The following is a 26,795-nucleotide window of genomic DNA, read 5'->3' as shown; positions in this document are numbered from 1 at the left end:
AACTTTGTCCTGGAATGGTGATTACACCTGCTCATCATCGCTCTGGTTGTCTCCTATATTCATTGTATGGAAAAATAGTGATTTGCGGATATACATTGATCTCAGAACCTTCAATAAGGCCATTTGAGTAGATGGGCAGACATTACCTAAAATAAATGTAATGATTGTTACTCTGGCTGGAACAAACTATTTCTCCAAACTTGTCATGTTCTTTCCATATCATCAGATAGTCCTGGTAAGTAATTCTAAGCATCTTTTGTTACCAACAATAGGGTATTTTAGTATTGCAGGATGCTATTTGGACTTGCCTTGTATACCTCAATTTTTCAACCTATTATGAGTGATATTTTCATGGGATTCTATGGAGCGCTGGTTTTTCAAGATGATGTTTTGGTTTATGGAAAATACTGTGAAGAACACATGGAGAGACTTGATGCTGTTCTGCAAGCTCTTAAATGCATTGGCCTGAGTCTGAGAAAAGACAAATTTGAATTTGGTGTGTGTAAAGTAGAATATTTATGTTGTGTAGTTTTAGGAACGGGTATTGCACCACAGCCAGGCCACTGAACAGGTACTCAATCCTGAAAACTAGGAATAACTCCAGGCTTCCTTAGGAATGTGTGAGGTTTATTTATTTAAGGCGAATCTTGCATCTAAGGCAGAACAACTTAATTGCCAATTGAAGAAGAATGTCAAATTTAAGTGGTGTCATGATCAAGAGCCTGCCTTTGGTGAGATCAAAAGGGAGCTGTCTAAATATGTCAAATGAGTCAGGGTTGGTGTGACTGGTTTTGGTATTGGTGATGTGTTGTCCCAAGGAAGTGGTGAGTTTGAACGCACCATCGCTTTTGCTGCCCACACCAACATTTGCACTACGTGGTTGAATGTGAAATGCTTGCGTGCATGTGGACAATTGAACAAGTCATGGCTTATGTGTGACTTTTAGACCTGGCCTATTTTGGAGTGTTCGCCTGTCTTTTTGCATTCTGGCCCCCTGTTCTTGATGGTACGTTGGACTTTGTTTTGCTGGTTTAGTGCCTCTGTGCACTTTCTCACTGCTGTTCAGTGTTAAAGTGCAAGCGCCCCTAATGTAAATTGTGTTTATGGATTGGTGTTTCCATGTTTGGCTTACTTGATTTACTACTAAGTCCCTAGTATAGTGCACTGTGTGTGCACTATACTAGCAGCACTGATTGTACCACCCACACTAGCAACCTTTTCAAAGGTGTTGCAAACCTGCCAGTGCAGTGTCTGCTCACAGTTGTTACAGCCATGTCAACCTGGCAAGTGCTCCCACTTGCCAGGCCCTAACCTAACCTTCCCTTTTCCTACATATAAGGCACTACTCAGGGAGGCCAAAAGTACCTCTCGGGGCAGGGTGTAGTGTATGTGAAAGATCGGACATGTCCTGGTGTTTGTGACATCCTGATAGTGAAATACTGTGTAATTCGTTTTTCACTATTGCAAAGCTAACTGATTGATAGGCCAACATGGGAGTTGCTTTGTAAAATCTTACAAATATAAATTTCCATGAACAAATCCTGGGCACATGTATAAACTCAAAAGTTAATAGAATTTTGAAAAAGTGATGGAGTCGACACCGGTGGTTTTCTTAGGGGGTGTTTATGTGGGGATGTTCATGAGAAAAACAACGCCAGCCAACACGTGTTTCGTCAACAGGTCAATGCCTGTGACTCTTCAGGGCTTGATGCGCGTGTTGTAAATATTTAAGAACCTGTGATACTTCCGACTCGGTTAGCGGGTTATCGGGACAGCCGAGTGTGGCGGTTCGGTCATGGAAAGGTAGGAACGGGCGGGTACGTCCGTTTGGAGTGAAGCCTTGTGGTGCAGGGTCCACGTCGTTGCTCCACATCGTTGCTCGTCTCTCGCCGATGGAGTATGCCCTTACCTGCACGAGCGCCACTCTCCTGCTACCCTAAAACCCTTTGCAAAATAAATATAAATTTCCATTGCGACAAGATTGAGAAATAGACTTTGGGCTCTCTAAATTCAGAATTTAATAACACATCTTTTAGTAAAGATGGTGTAGAAATTGTGTGCTTGAAAATAATACTTATTTTCTTGCTTAGCCATCCTGTGTGCCTCTGCTGGGTTGTGTATTGATTGTCTGGTCTTCGAGTGACAGGGGCTGGGGATGTGCATTCACTACAGACAGCCATGGGGGGGGGGGCTGAGGTGTGTCTTACCTTTCCTGGGTAACTCGGAGCTAAGCTGAATAGAGCTAGGCTGCATTTAAAGTAGGGGGAAGAGTTTTCCTTGCACTTCAATAGGCCCTGTCTCCTGTGCACAATGCCTTATCCACCTCCTACCAAGAAGCCAGACCAGAGAGGGCAGAACTGGTTTGGACTGAACTAAGAGAATGTTTGCCACAAGAGGACAAAGGAAATGTAGTATAACCATTCGGACTCAGACATAAGAGCTTTAGAACTCTTTTGGATCAAGGAAACTGACAAGAAGAAGAGCTGGAGAAGCTGTGAGGAAGAACTGCCACTTTGCTGTGCGCTTTACTGGGTTGGCCTGCAGGGGCTGCTCCTGTCTTGGGCAGAGAAAGGACAGGACTGAACTTTCTGCAAAGTCTTTTGTTTGAGTTTCTCCAAGGGCTTGAGATAGAGCTTGCCCCCGTTTAAGATGTCTCAGGAACAGCAGAGAATTAAAGTTCATCTGCTTCTCGTACTGGGAACTGTGTGTTTTCTGCTGCAACAGAATAAAAAGCAGCCCAACGCCGTCACCGATGCCACTGCTGGCTCTGTGTCCAGAGAGCACTGCTGCACTTTGCACCACAACCCTGGTCTCACCGATGACACCATTTGATGCTGCCACCAAAACACTGCTTGCACTGCGACCTGTGGGCACGGCACTTCACACCACCTCATTTCACACCGCCACCCTGGCATCCCCAACGACGACGCTCCATCCCGACATCACCTCACTGCTTGCACCATGGTTTGAAGGCATCGCTAGTAGGTTACACGACGCACCGCCCCATCCCACACCACAGCCTCGGACTACTGACACCATTGCCATCGACTCCGGTTAATCAGCTGACGATAGCGCTTCAGCCCCGACGACGCCGCTGCTTGCACCGTGACCTGCCAGCACTGCGAAAAGCACTGCCAAAAGCACTGCCAAAAGCACTGCGAAAAGCACTACTCCGCTTCGCACTGCAGCCCTGGTCTCACTGACAGCACCGGACGGACTGAGATGCTGACTGCACCCTGACCTGAAGGCACCGCACGCTGCACTGCTGCACTTCGAACCACAGCCCCGATGCCCACAGACGCCCCCAACATCAACCACACAAAGATCGATCTGCAATGCGTGTGACTTCAAGGTCCCGATGACTCCTGCACCAAACACCGGCCTGCCGACGCTTTGGAGCTCAACGCAAGGTCTCCGATGCCCTGCATTTCTAAAGGTCTGTTTTGTGGGTCTTACCGACACCATAGCTGGCCTGCAATGCCGCGGTCAGCGTGAACTGTTTGTATTTGTGTTTTACGACGCTGTGATAGCCCCGGACAGAGCTATCGACCTTAAGGAACTGTATTTTAAGCCTAATTTTGATGGTTCTAAGAACTGTATGGTGGATTTTTATCATTTTTGGTCTTGTTTGAAAAAGCTAAATCAACCCCCACTAAGAATCAGCTTTCACCGAAACGCGCGTAGGCCTCCTACACACATCTGAGAAATGGAAAAATGATCTCCCATGTTTAAATAATACATAGTAGAATGTGTTGTTTCTCTCAGATGTGGTATTGCGTTTACACTTCCAATTCAGTACGTCCTAGAATGCATGAGCAGAATGAATGAGAGAGAGATTGCAGGAATGACTGGTTTTTGATTTTCACATAATTCTTAGTGGGGGTCGATTTAGCTTTTTCTTTTGTTAGAAAACTTGTGACTTAATTGTTTGTTTATGAAAAGTCAAAATTATTCCAATGGACATATGTTTTCACAAAAAGTGTTTTTATATATTTATCTAAAAAAAGTACAAATTAATCATGTTTTTTGTACAAATAAAAGATAGCTCAAAAAGCTAGAATTGAGTCTATCTTCTCTTGTTTCTGTGCTGTATATGCATAAATACATAGAGCTATGACCGAAGCTTAAAGTATATAGGTCTGTAAAGAGGTTGTCAGTTCTGGTTCTCTTTCTTCCCCCTCCTCTTGGGCCTCAAAGTAATCAGGGGGCACCTTTGTTACAATTCAGCATCCCTAGAAGTGGCTTTTGAGGAGGAAAGTTTGGAAACCTACAACACAAAGGAGTTGAAGGCCATTTGTAAAAACCTAAAGGTCCAAATCAGAGGCCTCACCAGGAAAGAGGAGCTACAAAAGGCGCTGAGCAGGGGCGGCCTTAGGCATGTGCAAGCTGTGCACCTGCACAGGGCCACCAAACCCCAGGTGCCACCACGCCAATAAATATCCTTAATATAATAATCCTCTGAGGATGGATACATATTTGCGTGGCGGCTCCTGGCAGGGATTTGGCGGCCTCCGGATCTGTTCCTCTTCCAAACACCATGACACCCTCCCCTCTTCACTGGCCTCCGTGCCTGCGTTTCTCAGGGGGCCCCCTACCTATGCTCCCTGCCCAGGGCCGCCATGAGCCTAGAGCCGCTCCTGCGCTGAGGGCCAGGGTAGCAGCCAGACATGCCAGTTGGCAATCTGGAAAGCTGAGTGTGCAGACAGAGGAGCCTATTTTTAGGGTGGATGTGTTTCTGGGATGGGAAGGGCCCTCCAGTCTAGGCAGCAGTGGTTTGTCTGCAAAGGAGCTAGAGGACAGAAGGGAAGCTAGGAGGCATCAAATAGAGCTTGAGAGGCTCAAGATGAAATCACAGAAGATGGTTTTAAACCATGAGCGTGGTCTCGAGGTAGCTGGAGTTACAGGGTAAATCCAGCACAGATGGTGCCAGTAATTCCTCATTGTCCTCAGATAGGGTATAACACATTCCTAAGAAATGCAGGGAAGGAGAACAAGAAGGGTGATGTCATACAAAGGTGGTTTCAGGGCTATGAGACATCTATCCACATGAATGGGGTCCCTGAAAGGAATTGGGGAGCAGGAATGTGGCCTCATTTCTCAGAATAGGGGAGGGATACATTGTTTGCTTTGGGTAAGGGGTACAACCTCACTTAAACGGACATGAAGGAGGCTCTTCTCATTAGGTATAGTCTCACCCCTGAAAAGAACAGGGATCAGTCATTCCGAAAACTTTATTTCAATCACTGTAGATCAAAAAGTACTACACAAAACAGTACACTTACAGGCATCAAGTAACATACCGTAGTGCTTTTGACAAAATAAAATATATAAAACAGCTAAAGCTTTAAACTTCTTTTGTTGGTCAGATTCAGTTACATCATAGAAAAGAAAACATCATCTAAAAGACTATAGAAATTCATCATACATTTTTTTTTAATACAGCAAAGCCTACAAATAGAATTTCTTCTATAAATACTAAACATATTTGTTAGCACCATGACATCCAAATAGCAGCACAAGAAAAAGGGACAACCAAAGAGAGGTGACTTTTAAAGACTACCAAGTAAGCATTTTGCACGTCTAATCCACATTGCCATAAGAAATTTGGCCATACAGTATACTACAATTGTGCAGTATTCTGAATGCCTCCTGATGCATCCTAGTTCCCAATTTGCTGCAAAGAGGGACAGTTCATTTGGCTCTGGACTATTTATAAAGGGGACAACAAAACACAACATGCTTGAATGACTCAAGCCCTCCTTGGCAGCAGGCGCAAGGTTTGCCCACCATATCCATTTCCTTGTGTCACTTCATTTTAGAGGTAGGCACCAATACCTGAACTGTAAATACAGTTCCTAGATAATGGAGGGACAATCTCATCAATGGTACTCTCATATAACAGGGCGGATTTAAAGTCAATAAAAGCTGTAGACAATGTAACTTTACAGTTTTGATTATTGTCCACTGCAAAACTTCCCCAATATACATCTTTAATGCTAGACTTTTCAATTAGGCCAACGGTCTCTGGAAATCCCCAATATGTGGCAAGGCCTAGCTGCTGAAGAAGAGCCTTTACAGTGCAGGGCTGTTAAATCTTACTTACACTTTTCAGAAACAGAAGGTCACGGACACCCACCCTGTTACAATCCAGGGCTGTTGGGTGCAACCTATTTATATAGGCGACAAACCATGAGAGAGATAACGCTAAAGTCGGCATTGCATGGTTTGCCGCGTATCTATGCTGCATGTCTGGAGTATGTTCAATATAGACTTTTTAATGCTGTGACCATTACATGTTGGAATGTGTGGAGTTGTCCTTGTTGTGGTTAAAGCTTTAAACTTCATTTGTTGGTCAGATTCAGTTACATCATAGAAAAGAAAACAACATCTAAAAGACCATAGAAATTCATCCTAAAATACTTTTTAAAACAGCAAAGCCTACAAATAGAATTTCTTCTATAAATACTAAACATATTTGTTAGCACCATGACATCCAAATAGCAGCACAAGAAAAAGGGACAACCAAAGAGAGGTGACTTTTAAAGACTACCAAGTAAGCATTTTGCACGTCTAATCCACATTGCCATAAGAAATTTGGCCATACAGTATACTACAATCCGATTTGTATCTCTGTGCAGTATTCTGAATGCCTCCTGGTGCATCCTAGTTCCCAATTTGCTGCAAAGAGGGACAATCCATTTGGCTCTGGACTATTTATAAAGGGGACAACAAAACACAACATGCTTGAATGACTCAAGACCTCCTTGGCAGCAGGCGCAAGGTTTGCCCACCATATCCATTTCCTTGTGTCACTTCATTTTAGAGGTAGGCACCAATACCTGAACTGTAAATACAGTTCCTAGCTAATGAAGGGACAATCTCATCAATGGTACTCTCATATAACAGGGCGGATTTAAAATCAATAAAAGCTGCAGACAATGTAACTTTACAGTTTTGGTTATTGTCCACTGCAAAACTTCCCCAATAGGCATCTTTAATGCTAGACTTTTCAGTTTGGCCAACGGTCTCTGGACATCCCCAATATATGGCAAGGCCTAGCTGCTGAAGAAGAGCTTTACAGTGCAGGGCCTTTAAATCATACACTTTTCAGAAACAGAAGGTCACGGACACCCACCCTGTTACAATCCAGGGCTGTTGGGTGCAACCTATTTATATAGGGGACAAACCATGAGAGACATAACGCTAAAGTCGGCATTGCATGGTTTGCCGCGTATCTATGCCGCATGGCTGGAGGATGTTTAATATAGACTTTATAATACTGTGACCATTACATGTTGGAATTTGTGAAGTTGTCCTTGTTGTGGTTAGAGACTACAATTAGGCATTGAAATAGCTGACTTATTGAGGGTTTGGCCTTCTGTTCTTTCAGAATGAATTGACGTTCGATTTGTCCACACTGGGAGAATATGAGAAATTGATGGTTCGACAAAACGCTTCGCCGAGCATTGGATTATACTCCAATCGAGACTGAATGTCAAGGTACTAAAAACTTTATACCTTTAATTGGTAAGGTTGGTTTTAGTTCATTGGTGTATACATGGAAATTTTGGACCATTTGCCAATGTTTTAATTTAAGTGCGATGTTGATGGCCCGACATCAGTATATGTGTTGATAAGAGAATGGTTTCTGCTTTAGACCCTCTTTTTGAATACTGAACACTGGAAGACGAATGAATTGATCGCTGGATTTTTCAACGAAGTATCCTACTTTTAGGTAATTGAGCACACTTTTTTTATTATCACATTAATCTCAAGAATAGAGTAGTTTGCGCACAGGTGTGGTGTGTAACAAGATGTCATTGATATGCATCTTGTTTGTTCTCTTGTGTGGATTTTTAGCTTTCTCTGCCCTGAGCTGGTGTGATCACGAATTTCTGACTCTACCTTATATTCATTCATTGGTCAACAGCATCAGCTGTTGACAGTAAGCGCAATCTGGTGCATGGCTTTTTCTTTTTTTGGATTCTTTTTTTCTCTCTGTCCTGGCTTTTTTCTTAATACATATTTTTTGGGAGTGTGGGTGCTCTCATTGCAAGTTATGATAAACTGGCATATGGAAGTTGTGCAGCAGGACATGCCAAGATCTCTCTTGAGATTGAGGGCTCGATTAGCATAATTTGATCATAAAGCAGTGTGGTGTCCACTTCAGTTCACTGGGGGTTTGGGTTGCATATTGTTTGATTATGTGATGGAATTTGTAGAAGATTTTTTTATTGGTATTTTAACAGCCCTGAGGAAGCCCTTTGTGGGTGAAACGTGTTGTCTGTGTGTTTCAAGGAACAAGAATAAAGAAGATTTCAACTTATTCAAGTATCCCAAAAAAATATCTTCGTCATTTGTTTGCATGTAATATGCTGTTCAATGTGTGCCTCTCTTTGCTGGTTATTCCAATTTTGTTTAGGTCTTGTGGCAGTGGACCTACAGAGGTGGGCACGGTTTACTTTTAGTTCAAAATACATACAGTGATTTAAGAGCAGGTGTGTCTGTGATTAGTTGACTCGCTGCCATTGGTTTTGTTTATTACTGTTGTTGAAAAACACAACATACCGATGGGGAAAGGGTCTGAGGGATATTTAAAGACCTAGCCTAGTTTAACACCCCCTGAACAGTATATAAGCAACAAAAAAAACTAGGGGTCTAGCAAAGAGGATAAACAAATTATCTCAAGCTGTCATCAATGGTCTTTTTCAATATCCGTTTCAACCACCCATTGGACAATTTCCAGACTATCAGGGTTATAACAACCAGCCTTTTTTAGGGTTTGGTCCCCGCAGATCACGGGGCAAGAGAAGAGGCCCACAAGCACAGGTCCATTGGGAAGACCCTACCGGACCCCACACAGGTACCCGCAGCCACACTGCGAGGAACGCCCAACCACCTTAATACAATCTGAACCTAGTCTGGTCGTCAATCTCAGTAACAAGGAACTATCACCCATGGAAGAAATAGTGCTAAACAAAGGTTTAGGCTTTGTGACCTCTGACAATGGGGATCCATTTCAGATGCAAATTGAACTTGCTCAGTTCTTTAGCAAACTACGGTTGCACTATTTCTTCAAAGACAAAGAGACTTCCAGCGATGACCAGTTGGACAAGAATACAGGCCTTAGGATTAAATCTAATTTCCTACCTCCTGTTCACACTGTACCGCCTCAGGTAGCTACTTTTGAGAGGGCAGTTAAAGACGAAATTGATAAAGTTTGGGACTCAAGAAAAAGGGTTATTGCAACTTGTCCAGACAGGAAAGTCAGGCACTCCAAACCTTATCACAGGACCCCGCAATCATGATTAAACCTGCTGATAAGGGGGGTCCATTGTGATACAGGATATGGACATCTACAGGAACGAGTGTATACGCCAACTAGGTGACAGGTCAGCTTATCTACCTCTTTCAGTAGACCCCACCAGGAGACTGATGAGTGAAATCCAATCAGTAGTGGAGGAAGCTTTGTTGGAAGGCTAGATTAGACCCTTGGAAGCGCAATTTTTGCAGGCCCAGCATCCGGTTGTACCTTATTTTTATACCTTGCCGAAGGTACACAAAGCTCAAAGACGACCTCCCGGTAGGCCAATAATATCTGGGCAGGGCTCGGTTCTGGAGACCCTCTCTGAGTTTGTTGACCACTTTCAAAGACCCATAGTGCAGACTATGCCTACCTACCTCAAGTACACAAAAGATGTCCTATGGGTAATTCCCGAGATTGAGTTCAACCAGGAGACAGACCATCTGGTGTCACTGGATGTTGAGTCCTTGTATACATCTATCCCCCAGGATGAGACCTTAGATACCATCTGTTCCATCCTGGGGGCAACTGACCTGATTACTATCACTCCTGTTCCTTTCATAATGTCTCTAGCTAAAATCGCCATGAAAGAGAATTATTTCAGGTTCGAGGATATGCTGTACCTTCAAATCTCGGGTACGAGTATGGGCAGCATTTTTGCGCCAAGTCTGGCGAACCTCTATGTTCATGTCTTTGAACAAGAGCAAGTACTAACAGCCAGTAACCCTTTCTTTTCGTCAATAATCTGGTGGAAACGCTATATTGACGACATCCTCGTGGTGTGGAGGGGTGAGGTGGATTCGATTACTCGCTTCCACGAGTGGCTGAATACCCGGAACAGATTTTTACGTTTCACAATGGAGATGAACAAAGAGAGAATTGCTTTCTTAGATCTCTCCATAGATGCCACCCCCAAGGGACTTCAGAGTGAATTATTCCGGAAGCCTATGTCTAGGAATTCACTCCTGTTATACGACAGCCAACATCCCAAGTCGCTTTGCGACAATCTAACGTATTGGCAGTTCCTTCCGGTTCGAAGGAACTGCTCCACTACTGAAACTTTTTTGAGACATGCGGCAAACCTTACGGGTCACTCCAAGCACGGCACTATCCGAGGCAACTGATCAAACGCTCCCTAAAATGAGCCAGTAATAACAACCGCAAGGTGCTTATAGAGCCCTCGGAAGTGAAGCCACCTCTCACACGCTTGACTTTTGTCAGCACTTTTAATGCCAAATCTAACCAGATTCAGAAAATTGTAAGACGCCATTGGCGTGTACTGAACTGTACTAACGACAAGATCGAACAACCACTGTTCGCTTTTAAACGTTCAAAGAATCTTCGGGACTGTCTGGTACACACCCGTCCCAAGGAGGTATTAACAGAGACCAGTGGTACTCTCTGGGATCTTCCAGCAATACAAGGACACCACCCTTGTGGAGGGTGTTCTGTTTGTGCCCAGACCTGTAGAACAACCCAAATTGACAAAGGGACTAATCGCCCTTGGGTACTAAAACGTTTTTCCAATTGTAACAGCTCACATGTCATCTACCAGCTGGTCTGTCCCTGTAATGAGAGATATATCGGGATGACTACACGTAAGGTTCGTACACGCATGTTGGAGCATAAGAGCCCATTTAGATGCAAGAAGAGCGTGTCTAAACTAACCAAACATTTTTGGAGTATGGTCATAAGGTAACTGAGTTTAGTTGGACTGTCTTTGAAAAACCGTTGATCCCCTCTCACATTTCAGATGTCTCCAAATTTCTCTTCATGAAAGAACAGAGGTGGATATACAAGTTGCGCTCGGACTGCCACGGTTTGAATGACGAAATACCCTGGACCACCCTCTGAAGATGCAATATCGCTGCATATAAAATCAACCACTATGGTACAGGTTAATGTCGCAACTCAATGGTTGGGCGCGATGTATCTGGACAAATATATTATAACCCATTGATTGAGATAGCCAGTTGGCAGCTCTGAGGCATACTGTTGGACCATATTGTTTTTTTTGGCTGGGCATGACTAGCATCTGCATAGTTAGTAACGATTACTGAGTCACTCCGTTCAATAATAATGTTGTGTGCCACTTTTGAGAATGCTAACGAGGCACGTGAACTTTGGGTTGTATTGGAGGCTTGTACGAACAGTGAGCGCATGCGCCTTGCTTAAGAACTACTCCTTTGAGCAGGATGACGTCATCCTGTAGTTTGACGAGTCTCGCGGGATTATGCGCTTGACCCGGTCTTCCGGTTCTGAGTAAGCAGTGAGCCGGTGCTTAAAGGGGTAAGCTGTCTTCGGGTTATTACATTACATATCAGATCATTGTAATGGGCTATCATTTGCCATGGCATTACAAGGATCATTAAACAACAGGTGAGTGAAAAGACGTTTTTTCGTCTTGTTTTTTAATTGGAGAGCGCGTCAGTGATTGGGCGCTTCGTAGGCATTACACTCTATTTGACTCGCTGCAACTGTTCCGTTCGTTGCCTCCCCCTCAACTCGGGACCTGCCAGAGGCAACGACGGACAGGTATGCTCAGATGTCGGAAGAGGGTGTTGCTATTATAGATGTGTGTTTGAGACTTCAATCAGATGTCTTACACTCTGTGAATTTGGCAATCAGATAGAGCCTGTTTTTGTATCAGCTAGACTTTCAGGACCAGGCTTATGAAGTTATAGGCCACTGTTGAGAGACCTCGTGGGAGGTGTGTTCCCGTAGTAATTTGAGGGTACTTGAATAGTAATCGAACACTAAGTTAAGGATAACGATAGGAGTGCTTATATTAGTGCAGAGGAGAGTGGAATCAGGTTTTTTTCACCCATTTGCATTATGCACCCTTATCCTTACTTTTCTAGAGCGTGGCCTCATTATTCCTGAGTATGTGTCCAGGTGAGGTGAGGCAAAATCCCCGGTCGGGCTGGGTGAGTGTTATTATTTTTCTATCCATCTCACTAGGAGGAGAAGGAGTGGGACATGTTTTATTTTGAATACAATGTTTGCTTTATGTTTTGTTGTTCCAGATGCATTTAATCATCTAATGACACGGAGGATATGCAACTGAATTATCGTATCCTTTTTGATTCTTCACTTTATTAGTTCTTTTGTCACCTTAGTTTTTGTGTGACATAATCACTTTGCAGTAGCAACGTTCAGAACAGAGGCCCTGAAGAAAGACTTGGGTCTTCCCCATTTAGGCTGAAACATGTTGGCTCCGATGCAGTTATTTGTTTAACACTGCTTTCTTGCACTGTTCTTGTTTTTAACTAGGAAGAGGCCAGATCCCTAATAAAATTACTTTCCTTGTCCTCTATCCTTTTTTAAAATTCACCACCTTTATAATTTTTTTGCACTGCACTTTAACCCATCAGTTTGTTATCACAAGGTCAAAAAGTGTTTGTGAGCAGTGACCCGACTGGGGCACAAGGTAAGAATATGGTCTCAATGATCAAGAGACTTTATTACCTTGGGTGGATGACCAAATGATAACATTGATCATCACAAGATTTTGATGGGAATCCTACGAACACCTCCTGGGTTCTACTCACAAAGCACCGCAGACATTGTGTTTGGCAATATTGTCCTACTCGTTGAAACTAGCTGTTAGTCATCAATGTATTAAAGACCATTGATGACAGCTTGAGATAATTTGTTTATCCTCGTTGCTAGACCCCTAGGTTTTTTTGTTGCTTTTATAACTGTTGTTGACCATAGTCAGTACCAAAACATTAATGGCTAGATGTATCCACGCTTTTGGCGTTTGCTAACGGGCTTAAATCGCAGAATCGGTTAGTGGTGGTGTCCGGTTTAAAGATCTGAACCGGACACCATAACTAACCGCAGGGCAATACATATCCCATGCACTTGAATTACTAATAATATTGCTCACTTATACAAGGATTAACTACAAAGAACATATGGTACATGTGTTTTACTTATCAAGCCCTGAAGAAGTCCCAGGAGGACGAAACGCGTCGGCTGTCTTGGGAATTGTGTGCTGTGATTTTAAAAGATTTTCTAGGGATTAAAAGAATAAAGGAATCGCTTTCTACAGCAAAAACATCGACTAACACTCTTCATTTGGGAAGATATACTTTTATTTTTGTTGAGTTGGACGATGGACATTAACATCCTTTTACTAATTACTTGTTTATCTGAGTGCAGGACCTCTTTGCTCAAAGAAGTCCAGCATTGGCCTCAGCAGCTGATCTCCAGAATGCCTTGCTATTTGTATTGACCATGTATTGATTCATATAGGTTCATCCATAATGAGTTCTCCCCGTCCCTCTTTGCGTTTGTAAGCACCTTCTGATTGTGGGCCCTTAATATAACTATCTCTCTTTGACATATGGATTCAATAGATGCAAGGAGCTCACCTTTGGCCTCTCTACAATCACCATTATACCAGCCAGACATCGGGCTTTAGAATAAGCTTCCCTTTCCTTCTGCCATTATCCAACACTTTCCTTATTTTGTCAAGCAGCTTGTCATGACTACTTGCCAACTCCTCGTTTCTAGACTCAAGAGGAAGTTTGGACAGATGCTCATAGTCTGCAGTGACACTTACCTTTACAATGTCAAGAGCTACAGGGTCCTTACTACCCCGACTCACCTGATAAATCTTAACTTATTACTGGGCAGGATTTTTACTATCGCTCTGTTTCCCTTGCCTAATTGAGTGGAACTGATTTAACACATAGGCCCCGATTTCAATGTCGGGTGGAATTCCTTCTGCCCGACACGACTCAGTCATGGGACCGACTGACATCTAGTCGGCAGTCCCGACCAGCATATTATGATGTGTCCAAACACTGTTCAGTTGAATTTCACTTTTCTCAACGGGAGCACATGGTGCGGCCGTAAACCGTCCATAACACAAGCTCCCATTGAGAAAAGGGAAGTGCAGTTCATCCCTGCACCCCGTGGCAGGCAGCTCATGGTGCCTGCCAAAAGGTATAGGGATCAAGAGGGAGCCACCATAGGTGCCCCTTCGGCCTGCAACCGAGGCTGTGCACCTAAGGGAGCCCAGCTGGGGGCTCCCAAACATGCTTTTCGACATGGTTTCCATGTAGGACAGGCCAGCATGGAAACCATTTCGGAAACCGCGATTGTAATCTCAAGAGCGCCCTTGAGATTACTTGCTGCCTTCCGACTGGTGGAAGGGCTTGCTGAGCTTATCAGAAACCAACTGGAATCAGTGTCAGGTTTGATTTCTGACCGCCTCCGACAGGTCCATTATGATGCGGTCGGAGCTTTTTACGGGCCGTACCGTAATCGGCCCCATAGTGTCATACTAAGGGCATTATGGTCGTTATGTACGTGGTCTATCACTTGCCTATCCAAAAGAGCAGGCCAGAGTTTAACATCGACCAGAAAGTAATCAATCCTGCTACAATGGCCTGTCCTGTTGAATGTGTTTTTGCCCTGTCGGTCCTATGAACATCTACCATTTGTGGATCTGAGATCAAAATGTAATGTTAATGACATCAGCTGTCCAGCTTTGGGTGCCCATCTCACTATTGGGAGGTCTCTCTGCATTATACCCCAGTGGTAATCCATTTAATATATTAAATCATGTGGAGTAGCAGCCATTGGTTCAAAGGTCGAGTTAAGATCTCCTCTCACCATAGTAAAGGTCTTCCCCGCATTTTCCAAGAACATTTGCTCTGATTGGTTAACAGTAGTTGTCTCATCCTTTCTGGCCACCACTCAATTGTATACTTTGTAAATTTTTAGAGCTAGACCAGAGGGAAACACCAAACTAAGTGCTAGGCTGTCTGGGGAGTCCCTGGATATTGTATTAATTCTACATTGAAGTGCAGTTTTGACCCAGATACACAATTTCCCTGAGGGACTCCCCTTCACAGTCTTAACCGATCCACACAAAAAGTTGTATACCCACTTCTGTGGAAAGGATTTCAACACCATGTTTCCTGGAATAGACATATATAAAAAGTTTCAATGAATTTGCCCCACTCAACATCAGATAATAATTTAGCTATTCCTGCTACATTCCATGAAGTAATTTTTATCAGTGCTTCCAGCACCTGTCTATTTACTTCAAGGACTTGTGTGATACAAGTAGTATGCCTATCATTTCTGATGTAAAAGGGAGTTGGACACTTGGATGAATGCATGAAATAGCACTTCTAAAATGTGTAGCTAACCGAAGGCATCACAGCACTGAGCAGTTCATAGAGGTGGAGAGAACAGCTAGAGGAAAAGCTACGTCTTTAGCTGTTTGCAGAAGGCCAAATGGTTGGGTTCCTTCCGCATGGGCAGAGGGAGCGAATTCTATAATCTGGCGACATTATAAGAGAATAGCTTTCGCCAATTCTGGCATTTTTTATCCTGGGATCATCGGAGCGCAGTTGCCTATTGGCCCGATCAAAGAGTGATTGATGGGAGGAGCGTTTCCTCCCAGCTACCTGTGTGCAATGCACAGGGTTTTGAAGCGGATTCTCTCCTGAACAGGGAGCCAATGTAAGGACCGCAAAGTGGGCCTACCCGAATTGTGAGACGAGATCCCCATGAGCATTCTTGCTGCGCATTTCTGCACTATCTGAAGTTTTACAATTACTGAGCTAGGTGCACCTAAAAATAGGGCATTTCCGTTGGCAATCCTTGACAAGACGAGTGCCTGAATCATCAGTTTTCTCGCCCGTGAGGAAAGAAGAGAGAGCACTTTGCGGAGAATCCTAAGGATGCCATAGCCACCTTCCTGGCCTGTATTTTAAAAATGAGGTCCTGGTCCAACGAAACTCCCAGACTCTTCATTTCTGTTTTGGGGGCAGGGGGAGGACCCATGAAGGCTGACCACATGGTATTTGCTTTAAAATTCATGTGATCTACAAGAACCATGAGCTCAGTATTGTCGCCATTGAGTTTCAGGTGAGACAAGTTAATCCAGTTGGCGACTTCCTCAAGGCACGGGCAGAAACTCATGGATACCTGGTCGGGATGATTCAGAGCCACAACCAGCTGCATGTCATCAGCATAGGTAACTATGTGGAATGCAAAAGGAAGCACGATCTCCATTAACGGGGCCATGTAAGCATTAAAAAGAGTGGTGCTCATGAACGATCCCTGAGGAACTCCACAATGAAGGTGCATAGCTTTTGAAATAGCGTCACTCTCAAACACCTGGAAAGATCTTTCCTCCAAAAAAGACTGTAGCCACAACAGGGCTGTACCAGTTACCCCCAGAACTCTAACTTGGTGAACCAAGATTTGGTGGTTAACCATATTGAATGCTGCGCTCAAGTCTAGGAGGACAGTTCCTGCATTAGCGGGCCATTACTATTGGTCCCTGAGTGAATGCCCCTATCCCGGGATCAGTTTAGGTCCAGTAGGAAAACTGATTCCCAGACATGGTTGCAATGGGTAGATTTTTTCTGAAGTTCACTGGATGGTTGGGTGAAGAACAGTAATGTAACAGATTTTAATGGGCTGTACAATTTGATTGTGTGGGATAACGTGTTTAGTCTATGTTTTGCAGAGCTACGTCAGCACTTGACTGATAGTAAGCTGACTGACCCCAGGAAGCTTGCTATGGAGGCGGACTGCTGGGCGACTGCCAGGGTCTACAAGAAGGTGTATGGGGAGACTCCACCAAAGGTGGGCAGGGTCCTCAGCTGAAGAGTGGGGGAACAAGTGTAAAGGAAAGGAGTTCTATAAAGGGCCCCAAACTAGGATTCCCATCCCCCAGGAGATGAGAAACCATGGGTCTCTTCATGGAAGTCTTTTGAGAGGTGACCCTCTCTACTCCTGAACTTCAATTCTGAATGGACTACAGTGAGCTTAACGCCATCACCAGGACTGATGCACACCCCATCCCTAGAGCTGATGAGCTCATAGATCGGTTGGGAGCTGTCAAGTTTCTCAGCACATTTGATTTGACATCTGGGTACTGGCAGATTGCCTTAACTGATGGGGCCAAGGAGAGGTCGGTTTTCTCAACTCCAGTGGGGCACTACCCTTTGGGTCGAAGAATGACCCTGCCACCTCTCAGAGGTTGGTCAATCAGGTGTTGGCTGGACTAAATGATTTTAGTGCTGCATACCTGGATGACATCGCAGTGTTGAAGGCTCTGAATAATGCAGGCCTCATGATCATGATAGTCAATCAATCAAGCATTTGTATAGCGCACTACTCACCCGGAGGGTCTCAAGGCGCTTGGGGAGGGGGGTCCGCTACTGCTCGAAGAGCCAGGTCTTGAGCTGCTTCCTGAAGGCGAGGTGGTCTTGGGTCAGACGGAGGTGGGTCGGGAGGGAGTTCCAGGTCTTGGCGGCCAGGTAGGAGAAGGACCTTCCTCCTGTGGTGGCTCTTCGGATGCGGGGGACGGCGGCGAGGGCGTGGTTGGTCGATCGGAGCTGGCGTGTGGGAGTGTAGAAGTTGAGGCGGCTGTTGAGGTATCTTGGGCATTGGTTGTGGAGAGCTTTGTGAGCGTGGGTGAGGAGACGGAAGGTGATTCTTTTGTTGACCGGGAGCCAGTGCACGTCTCTCAGGTGTCCGGAAATGTGGCTCTGTCGGGAGATGTCGAGGATGAGTCTTGCTGAGGCGTTCTGGATCCGCTGGATTCTCCTCTGGAGTTTGGCGGTGGTTCCGGCGTAGAGGGAGTTGCCGTAGTCCAGTCGGCTGGTGACGAGGGCCTGGGTGACTGTCTTCCTGGTCTCGGTGGGGATCCACCGGAAGATCTTACGTAGCATGCGCAGGATGTTGAAGCACGACGAGGAGACAGCGTTGACTTGTCTGGTCATGGAGAGTGAGGAGTCCAGGATGAAGCCCAGGTTGCGTGCATGGTCTGTGGGTTTGGGTGCGCTGCCCAGGGCGGGGGGCCACCAGGAGCTGTCCCAGGCGGAGGGTGACGAGCCCAGGATGAGGACTTCCGTCTTGTCTGAGTTCAGTTTCAGGCGGCTGTTCATCATCCACTCGGCTACGTCTGTCATCCCTTCGTGTAGGTTGGCTCTGGCGGTGGCGGGGTCGTTGGTGAGGGAGAGGATCAGCTGGGTGTCGTCGGCGTAAGAGATGATGTTGAGGTTGTGTTGGCGTGCGATGGCCGCGAGGGGGCTCATGTAGACGTTGAAGAGGTTGGGGCTGAGCGAGGAGCCTTGAGGAACGACGCAGATGACTTCGGTGGCTTCTGATCTGAACGGGGGAAGGCGGACTCTCTGTGTCCTTCCGGCGAGGAAGGAGATGATCCAGTCTAGTGCCTTCTCTTGGATTCCGACGTTGCTGAGGCGCTGCACTAGAGTGCGGTGGCAGACAGTGTCGAATGCCGCGGAGAGGTCCAGGAGGATGAGGGCCGCAGTTTCTCCGTTGTCGAGCAGGGCTCGGATGTCATCGGTGGCTGCGATGAGGGCGGTCTCGGTGCTGTGGTTGGCCCGGAAGCCGGACTGCGAGAGGTCGAGGGATCCGTTCGTCTCGAGGAAGGTGCAAGCTGCGTGTTGACGGTCTTCTCGATGACTTTGGCTGGAAACGGGAGGAGCGAGATGGGGCGGTAGTTTTTGAGTTCAGTGGGATCCGCTGATGATTTCTTCAGTAGGGCGCTGAGTTCGGCGTGCTTCCAGCTCTCTGGGAAGGTAGCGGTGTTGAAGGACGTGTTGATGATGTCCCGCAGGTGGGATGCGATGATGGCATCGGCCTTGTTGAAGACGTGGTGAGGGCAGGGGTCGGTTGGGGATCCGGAGTGGATGGAGTTCATCGTGCGGATGGTGTCTTCGGTGGTGATTGGGTCCAGGCGAGGAGGGTGGTAGTGGGGGTCAGTGGTGCGGTCATAGGGTGCGTCGGTTGTGTGCTGAAGCTGTTGTGTATGTCTGCGATCTTGCTGTGGAAGTAGGAGGCGAGGGAGTTGCAGAGGTCTTGTGATGGGGTGATGTTGTTGTTTCCGGCGTTGGGATTGGAGAGCTCTTTGACGATGTTGAAGAGTTCCTTGCTATTGTGTGCGTTGTTGTCCAGTCGGTCCTTGAATGCGGTTTTCTTGGTGGTGTGGATCAGTTGGTGGTGTTTTCGGGTTGCGAGTTTGAGGGCGGTCATGTTGTCTGGTGTAGGGTCTCTGCGCCAGGTTCGCTCGAGGGCCCGGCAGTTCTTCTTGGAGCTCTTTAGTTCGTCGGTGAACCAGGGTGCTTTCTTACTGCCGGGTCTGCTGGGCGGGGTCCTCAGTGGGGCGAGGTCATCTGCGCAGTTGCTGATCCACTTCGTGAGGGTGTTGGCGGCCTGGCTGGGGTTAGCAGAGCTGGCGGGGGGGTCTTGGCTCAGGGCTGCGGTGAGCTGGTCGGTCGTGATCTTGTTCCAATTTCTGCGTGCGACCTGTTGCTGGTGGTGGTGGGTCGTGTTCTTTTTGAAGCTGAAGTGGGCGCAGATGTGGTCCGTCCAGTGGAGTCCGGTGGCGTGGCTGAAGGCGATGTGCTTGCTAGATGAGAAGATGGGGTCGAGTGTGTGTCCGGCGTAGTGGGTGGGGGAGGTCACCAGCTGCTTGAGTCCGAGGTTGGCGAGGTTGTCCAGCAGGGTGGTGGTGTTGCGGTCGTTGTTGTTCTCCAGGTGGAAGTTGAGGTCCCCGAGGAGGATGTAGTCAGCGGAGGGGAGGGCGTGCGGGCTGATGAAGTCGGCGATGTCTTCGCTTAATTGTGTGCGTGGTCCCGGGGGTCTGTAGATGAGGGTGCCTCTGAGGGTGGTTTTGGGGTCGGTGTGGATCTGGAAGTGCAGGTGTTCGGCGGCTGTGAGGGTGTCGTCGGTGTTGGTCGTGATGCGGATGGTGTTCTTGTGGATGATGACGATGCCTCCTCCAGTCTGGTTGAGGCGGTCCCTCCGGGTGATCTTGTATCCGTCCGGGATGGCGATGGCGATGTCGGGCGCTGAGGAGGCGTTCATCCAGGTTTCCGTGAGGAAGGCGACGTCTGGGGATGCGGTGTCGATCAGGTTCCAAAGTTGGACGGCGTGTCTGTGGACGGAGCGAGTGTTGAGCAGGATGCACTTCAGGTGGTTGCTGCTGGTGCTCGATTTGGCGGGTGTTGGTGCAGTGCAGGTCCGGATGCTGGTGAACTTGCAGGAATGACAGCTGAAGGGTCCGTGGGTGCGTCTCGGAGTGGCACGGTAGCATCCGGGGATCCGGCCGGTGTTGAGTGCGCTGAGTTCGGCGGCGTCGTAGGTCCTGTGGGTGGGCTTGCGACTGCGGAGGCCAGGGGGTCTGGCGCTGGGCGCGGTCCAGGCGCGGACGGGTGCAGACGGGCTTACCTTTGGCGCACCTTCAGCGCTCAATCGGTGCTTCCGCTGCGCGCGTCCGCTGCGCGGTCGCTCTGGGGGCGTCATAAGTGAGGAGCCGGGAGGGCGGGTCAGCTGGGTGGCGGGAGCGGGGCGGCCAATGGGCAGGAGGGGGGCCGAGACGCCGGAGGGCAGTGGTGGGAAGGAGGACCGAGGACGGCTCAGCGGCGGCTGGGGCGGCTGGAAGGAAGCTCACAGGAAGGGGTACAGAAGGCAAAAGGGGAGAGGGGAAAACAAAGTTAAAAACACAAGGCGAGTGGCAAAAGGGGAAACAAAGGCACAATACAGACGGCGGAATGCAGAGGGGGAGAGGGGAACTCAAAAGTTAGGTACACAAGGCGAGAGGGGAAACAAAGGCACAATACAGACGGCGGAATGCCGAGGCAAAAGGAAGGCAGCAGCAGGAAGTGCACAGCAGTCAGCAGGGCAGGGTGCTGGCAAACAGCGGGCAGGAGCAGCGGTGTGGGGGCGACCTCGCCTGGAGCAGGCTCAGCGGTCGCTCCCTACCCCTGCGTTCGGTCCCCTTAAGTGAGGAGCCGGGAGGGCGGGTCAGCTGGGTGGCGGGAGCGGGGCGGCCAATGGGCAGGAGGGGGGCGGAGACGCCGGAGGGCAGTGGCGGGAAGGAGGACCGAGGGCGACTCAGCGGCGGCTGGGTCGTCCGGCGGCCGGAAGGAAGCTCACAGGAAGGGGTACAGAAGGCAAAAGGGGAGAGGGGAAAACAAAGTTAAAAACACAAGGCGAGAGGCAAAAGGGGAAACAAAGGCACAATACAGACGGCGGAATGCAGAGGGGGAGAGGGGAAATCAAAAGTTAGGTACACAAGGCGAGAGGGGAAACAAAGGCACAATACAGACAGCGGAATGCCGAGGCAAAAGGAAGGCAGCAGCAGGAAGTGCACAGCAGTCAGCAGGGCAGGGTGCTGGCAAACAGCGGGCAGGAGCAGCGGTGTGGGGGCGACCTCGCCTGGAGCAGGCTCAGCGGTCGCCATATGAGGCTGGACTCTGTGGTGTACTTAGGGCATGAGGTAGGAAGCATCCAGATGCTGCCCCTACAGCCTAACATTGACACCATTTTGGCATGGACCCCCCCAACACCAAGACAGAGGTGAGAGGCTTTTTAGATCTCACCGGTTACTATAGGAGATTTGTCAAGGGTTATGGCACCATTGTTGCCCCGTTGACTGAGCTGACTTCCAAGAAGCAGCCCAAGAAGGTGATCTGGACTGGTGCCTGGCAGGCAGCTTTTGATGCCCTTAAGGCAGCAATGTGCACATCGCCCGTGCTCAAGGCACCCGACTTCTCCGAGGAATTTATAGTGCAGACTGATGCTTCAAAGCATGGTGTGGGAGTGGTGCTCTCCAGGGCTGGATTGGCCGTTGTGGGCACCGGACAATCCCCCGGTGCGCCGCTAGGGTGGGGGCCGGTTTTGGGCCCCTGGGGCCGTTTTTGTTACAGGGCCGTTTTTGCAGCATAGCTTCAAAATCAGCCCTGTAACAAAATCTGCCGAAAACCGGCAAAGAGCTCGGTCACACCCCCAACCTCCCCCGGGGTGGCGGCCGAGCACTTTGCCAGGGCCGGGTTTGGTTCCCAGTCTGGCCCTGGTGCTCTCACAACTGAAAAAAGAGGGCCTAGACCAGCCTGTAGTCTTCTTTAGCAGGAGATTACTCCCCAGGGAGCAGAGGTGGAGTGCCATAGAGCAAGATGCTTTTGATGTGGTCTGTGCACTGAAGAAGCTAAGAACCTACCTGTTTCTGACTCATTTCTGAGTTCAGACAGTCCACAGGCCCCTGAGATAGTTAATGCAGATGAGTGGTGAGAACCAAAAACTGTTGAGGTTGTCCCTCTCCCTACAGGGAATGGTCTTTATGGTGGAACACCACCCTGGCACAGAACACAACAAAGCTGATGGTCTGTCCAGGTACTTCCTCCTTAGTGAAGAGAACTCCCAGGCGATTGGGTAGTTCTCTCTACTTTCAGCTGGAAGGGACATGTGTTAGACCTGGCATCTTTTGGCATGTTCCCCTTGTCTTTTTGCTTTCTGGCCTCCTATTCGTGATAGTTTGTTGGACTTCGTTTTGCTGGTTTAGTGCCTCTGCGCACTTTCTCACTGCTGTTCAGTGTTAAAGTGCAAGTGTTCCTACTGTAAATTGTGTTTATGGATTGTTGTTTCCATGTTTTTCTTGTTTGATTTACTACTATGTCACTAGTATAGTGCACTGTGTGTGCCCAGTGCATGTAAATCAAATGCTGCTAGTGGGCCTGCAGTAGGAATTGTGCCACCCACATAAGCAGCCTTTCAGAGGTATCTCAGGCCTGCCACTGCAGTGTCTGCAAACAGTTTTTACTACCATGTTGACCTGGCAAGGGCCCCCACTTGCCAGGCCCTAACCTTCCCTTTTGTTATATGTAAGGCTTCCCTTGTGTAGGCCAAAGGTACCCCCTGGGCAGGGTGCAGAGTATGTCAAAGGTATGACATGTCCTGGTGTGTGTGACATGTCCTGATAGTGAAATACTGTGTAATATGTTTTTCATTATTGCAAGGCTATCTATCCCACAGGCTAACATGGGAGTTGCTTTGCAACATCTTACAAATATAACCTTCCATTTGGGACAAGATGGAGAAATGGAGTTTGGGCTCTTTACTCTTTTAGTAAAGATGGTTTTTAAATTGTGTATTTGTAAATGACACTTTTAGAAAGTGGGCATTTTCTTGCTTAGCCATCCCGTGTGCCTGGTTGTGCATTGACTGTCTGGTTTTGGAGTGACAGGGGCTGGGGGTGTGCATTCACTGCACACAGCCATTGGGGGGTTGAGGTGTGTCCTACCTTTCCTGGATGACTCAGAGCTGAGCTGAATAGAGCTGGGCTGCATTTAGAGTAGAGGGAAGAAACTTCTTTGCACCTGAATAGGCCCTGTCTCCTTTGCACAATGCTGTCTCCACCTCCTGCCAAGAAACAAGACCAGAGAGGACAGAACTGGTTTGAACTGAACTGAGAGACTTTTTGCCACAAGAGAACAAAGGAAAATGTGATATAACTATTGGGACCCAGACCCAACAACTTTAGAACTCTTTTGGATCAAGGAACATGCCAAGAAGAAGAGCTGGAGAAGCTGTAAGGAGGAACTACCACTTTACTGTGTGCTTTGCTGGGTTGGCCTGCGGTGACTGATTCTATCTTGGGCAGAGAAAGGACTAGACTGAGCTTTCTGCAACTTGTTTGTTTGAGTTTCTCCAAGAGCTTGAAGTAGAGCATGCCCCCTGTTCAAGAAGTCTCGGAAAGAGCAAATATTTCAAGTGCATCTGCTACCAGAACTGGAAACTGAGTGTTTAGTGCTGCAACAGAAGAAAAAGCAACCCAATGCAATCACCAATGCCACTGCCTGCTCTGTGTCCTGAAGGCACCGCAGAGCGCACCGCCCCACTTCACACTGCAACCCTGGTTTCACCAATGATGCCGTCCGATGCTGCTACAGAGTCGCTGCTTGCACCACAACCTGTGAGCACCACACTGCTCACCGTCTCACTTCACACCACTGCTCTGGTATCCCAAACATGTTGCTCCATGCCAACATTGACGCCACTGCTTGCACCATGTTTGAGGGCACCACTCATAGGTTATGTAACATACCGCCCCGTCCCACACCGCAGCCTTGGCGGACCAACACCGGCGCCATCTAATCCGGTTCGTCAGCCGACAACAGTGCTTCAGCCCCAATGACACCGCTCTTACACCATGAGCTGCCAACCCCACAACAAGCACTGCTCTATTTCGCACTGTAGCCCTGGCCTCACCAACACTGCTGGATGAACATCCCTGAACCGCTGTTTGCACAGCGACCGGAGGGCACCGCACGTTGCAGGGCTGCACTTTGCACCACAGCCCCGACATTCGCCGACGTCAGTACTTCCGACTTCAACCACACGGAGTTCGATCTGCAGCGTGTGTGACTTCAAGGGCACGACGACTCCCACACTGACCTCCATCACCAACGCCTGCTGACTCAGGCCCTTCGGACATCACCACGAGTTCCTCGATGCCCTGCATTTCTAAAGGTACAGTTTTGCGGCTCTTCCCAACACTGTAGCTGGCCCGCGACGCCATGGTCAGCCAGAACAGTTTGGATTTGTTGTTCACGATGCCGTGCTAGACCGGGACAGAGCTATTGACTTCAAGGTACTGTATTTTAAGCCTAATTTTGCTTATTGATAATTCTAATTACTGTATGGTGGATGTTTTATCGATTCTGGTCTTGTTTGCGCAGATAAAATATTAGATATTTTTCAAAAACTGGTGTGGTGTCCTTTTGTAGTGTTTTCACTGTAATACTGTATGTTATGTGCAAATGCTTTACACACTGTCTCTGAGATAAGCTTGACTGCTCCTGCTAAGTTATCAAGGGGTGAGCAGGGGTTATTTTAGAAGTGTATCCCCTACATTGAAAAATGGTCATATCACTTTAGTTAACCCGTTCAGCGCGGTGCGAATTTTCGCGCTGTGCTGAACGTTCTGAAAAACGGGTGTGGTCATGACGGAACGGTTCCGTCATGAGCACAGCTCAACCGACGCTCATGACGGAACCGCTCCGTCATGAGCACCGAAGGGGTTAAGTAGCAAGCACATATGCCTTTCTTTGTTATTGAAAGCTGTCTAAGAATTCACCCTGCTATGGAAATTAGCCAGACTGCTTCCAGAAGGCCTTTCAGCATTAATATAGGATATTCATGGCATTTCTAAACAGCCCTTTGTATGCTGGTGTATCTGAATGCTTAACTTCTTCTTCTGAAAGTTGTTTGGAAGAAATCATATCAATTAAAAATGGTTAGGTTTAGGTTTCAGGTAAAATACAGATATGTCCTAAAAGGTTGGAAGTAGGAACTAACCAATAGGTTACAGTAAAGAGAATTTTAACCTCCCACTCATAAAAGAGGCAGCCAAGTCATTGAGTCAAAAACTGGTGAAACATGATCCACCCTTGTATGCATACAATGACCCCTTGCAGCTGAATTGTGTGCCACTTGCAATTTTTGGATCATGTGTGCCAATAGACCAATAGTACATAGCAATTATCCACTCATGATATAAAACACATCATTACAAAGCTCACACTACCACAAAAGTAGCTATAGGGCAACTTTATTTTCTTTGTCCACAAATTAAAGAAACTAACTTAAGGCAGAGAGCTAATATAGTGGAAGATGTATCAATTTTACATCAGTTCTAGTTTAAACATGGTTTCTTCATATATGTTCAAAATATACCAGGATTGGGATTTGGAAAAGACAAAGTAGAGTTCAAGCCTCTTCGGATAGTTAGGAATAGCAGCGACAAATGTAGCACATTATGAAACTATAAACATGTTTAGTAGCAAAGCAAACAATAATTAATTATGATAATCCTTTATAGGTTCTTTATCATGGTAAATATATTATTGGACAATAAAAGTAATTACCTGAATTCCTTGGGGGATTTGAAAATGTTGTTGTGTAGTTGTCAGGATATCCTCCATTTCCTGATGAGAAAGGTAACTCGAACCTTCAGATTGCCGTAAATTTAGGATACCATGAATATAGTATCTATAGTCTGCATCACTGTCATGGGTCTTAGACATGCAAAGGTCCTTTGGATATAGAAGGTAGTAGAGGAGTACAATAGATATACGATGAAACATTTCTTCACTTAGATAGCCATCCATATCCACATCAGCTATTAATGCCAAAGCTCCTGGTTCCAGACACTGCAAAATATACATAGTACAAATTATTTTTTAATATCTATCATCATTAATTCATAAGTCATAAATGAGCACCTAATGTGGAGATTAAAGAAGCATATATTTAAATGTTTACCATGCATAATAGAAATAAAAGGACCTACAGAATAATGCACAAAAGTGAAACTAAAATATCTATACAGAGACTACGCCAAGAAGAAAAGATGATGATTAGCAAAGTAAATAAAGACAAGGTGTGTATAGATCACTGCAAGCACCTTATGGAACAGATTGACTAAATCACTGACTGCCACTCAGACCTAAAACCTGCAAAATAAAACATGATTTTAATGTCTTTAAAATGAAATGTCAATGCCTACAAGAGTCTTTTTGCCCCCAAAAGTATGCTTTAGATTTGACCTCCCTGAGTCAGTTCCAAGATATATTAAGCGAAGCTCAACCAACTTACTATTTTTATATATGATGGGGATTTAAGTTTTATTGATATCTAGGTTCTC

General features: G+C 46.9%; 1 protein-coding gene across 1 annotated transcript in view; it reads right to left on the bottom strand.

Annotated features, from left to right (window-relative positions):
* The window catches only part of SLC39A12 (solute carrier family 39 member 12), a 402,419-nt gene that overhangs the window by 300,002 nt on the left and 75,622 nt on the right, over positions 1–26,795 (bottom strand). The window contains exon 3 of the mRNA XM_078664420.1: positions 26,017–26,301. Coding sequence (XP_078520546.1) covers positions 26,017–26,301 — 285 coding nt within the window. The remainder of the gene's footprint in view (positions 1–26,016; positions 26,302–26,795) is intronic.

The sequence above is a fragment of the Lissotriton helveticus genome, chromosome 10, assembly GCF_964261635.1.
Source record: "Lissotriton helveticus chromosome 10, aLisHel1.1, whole genome shotgun sequence".
In the NCBI taxonomy this organism is placed as follows: Eukaryota; Metazoa; Chordata; class Amphibia; order Caudata; family Salamandridae; genus Lissotriton; species Lissotriton helveticus.
Note: the sequence above shows the minus strand (reverse complement) of the source record. Positions and strands in the feature narration are given on the sequence as shown.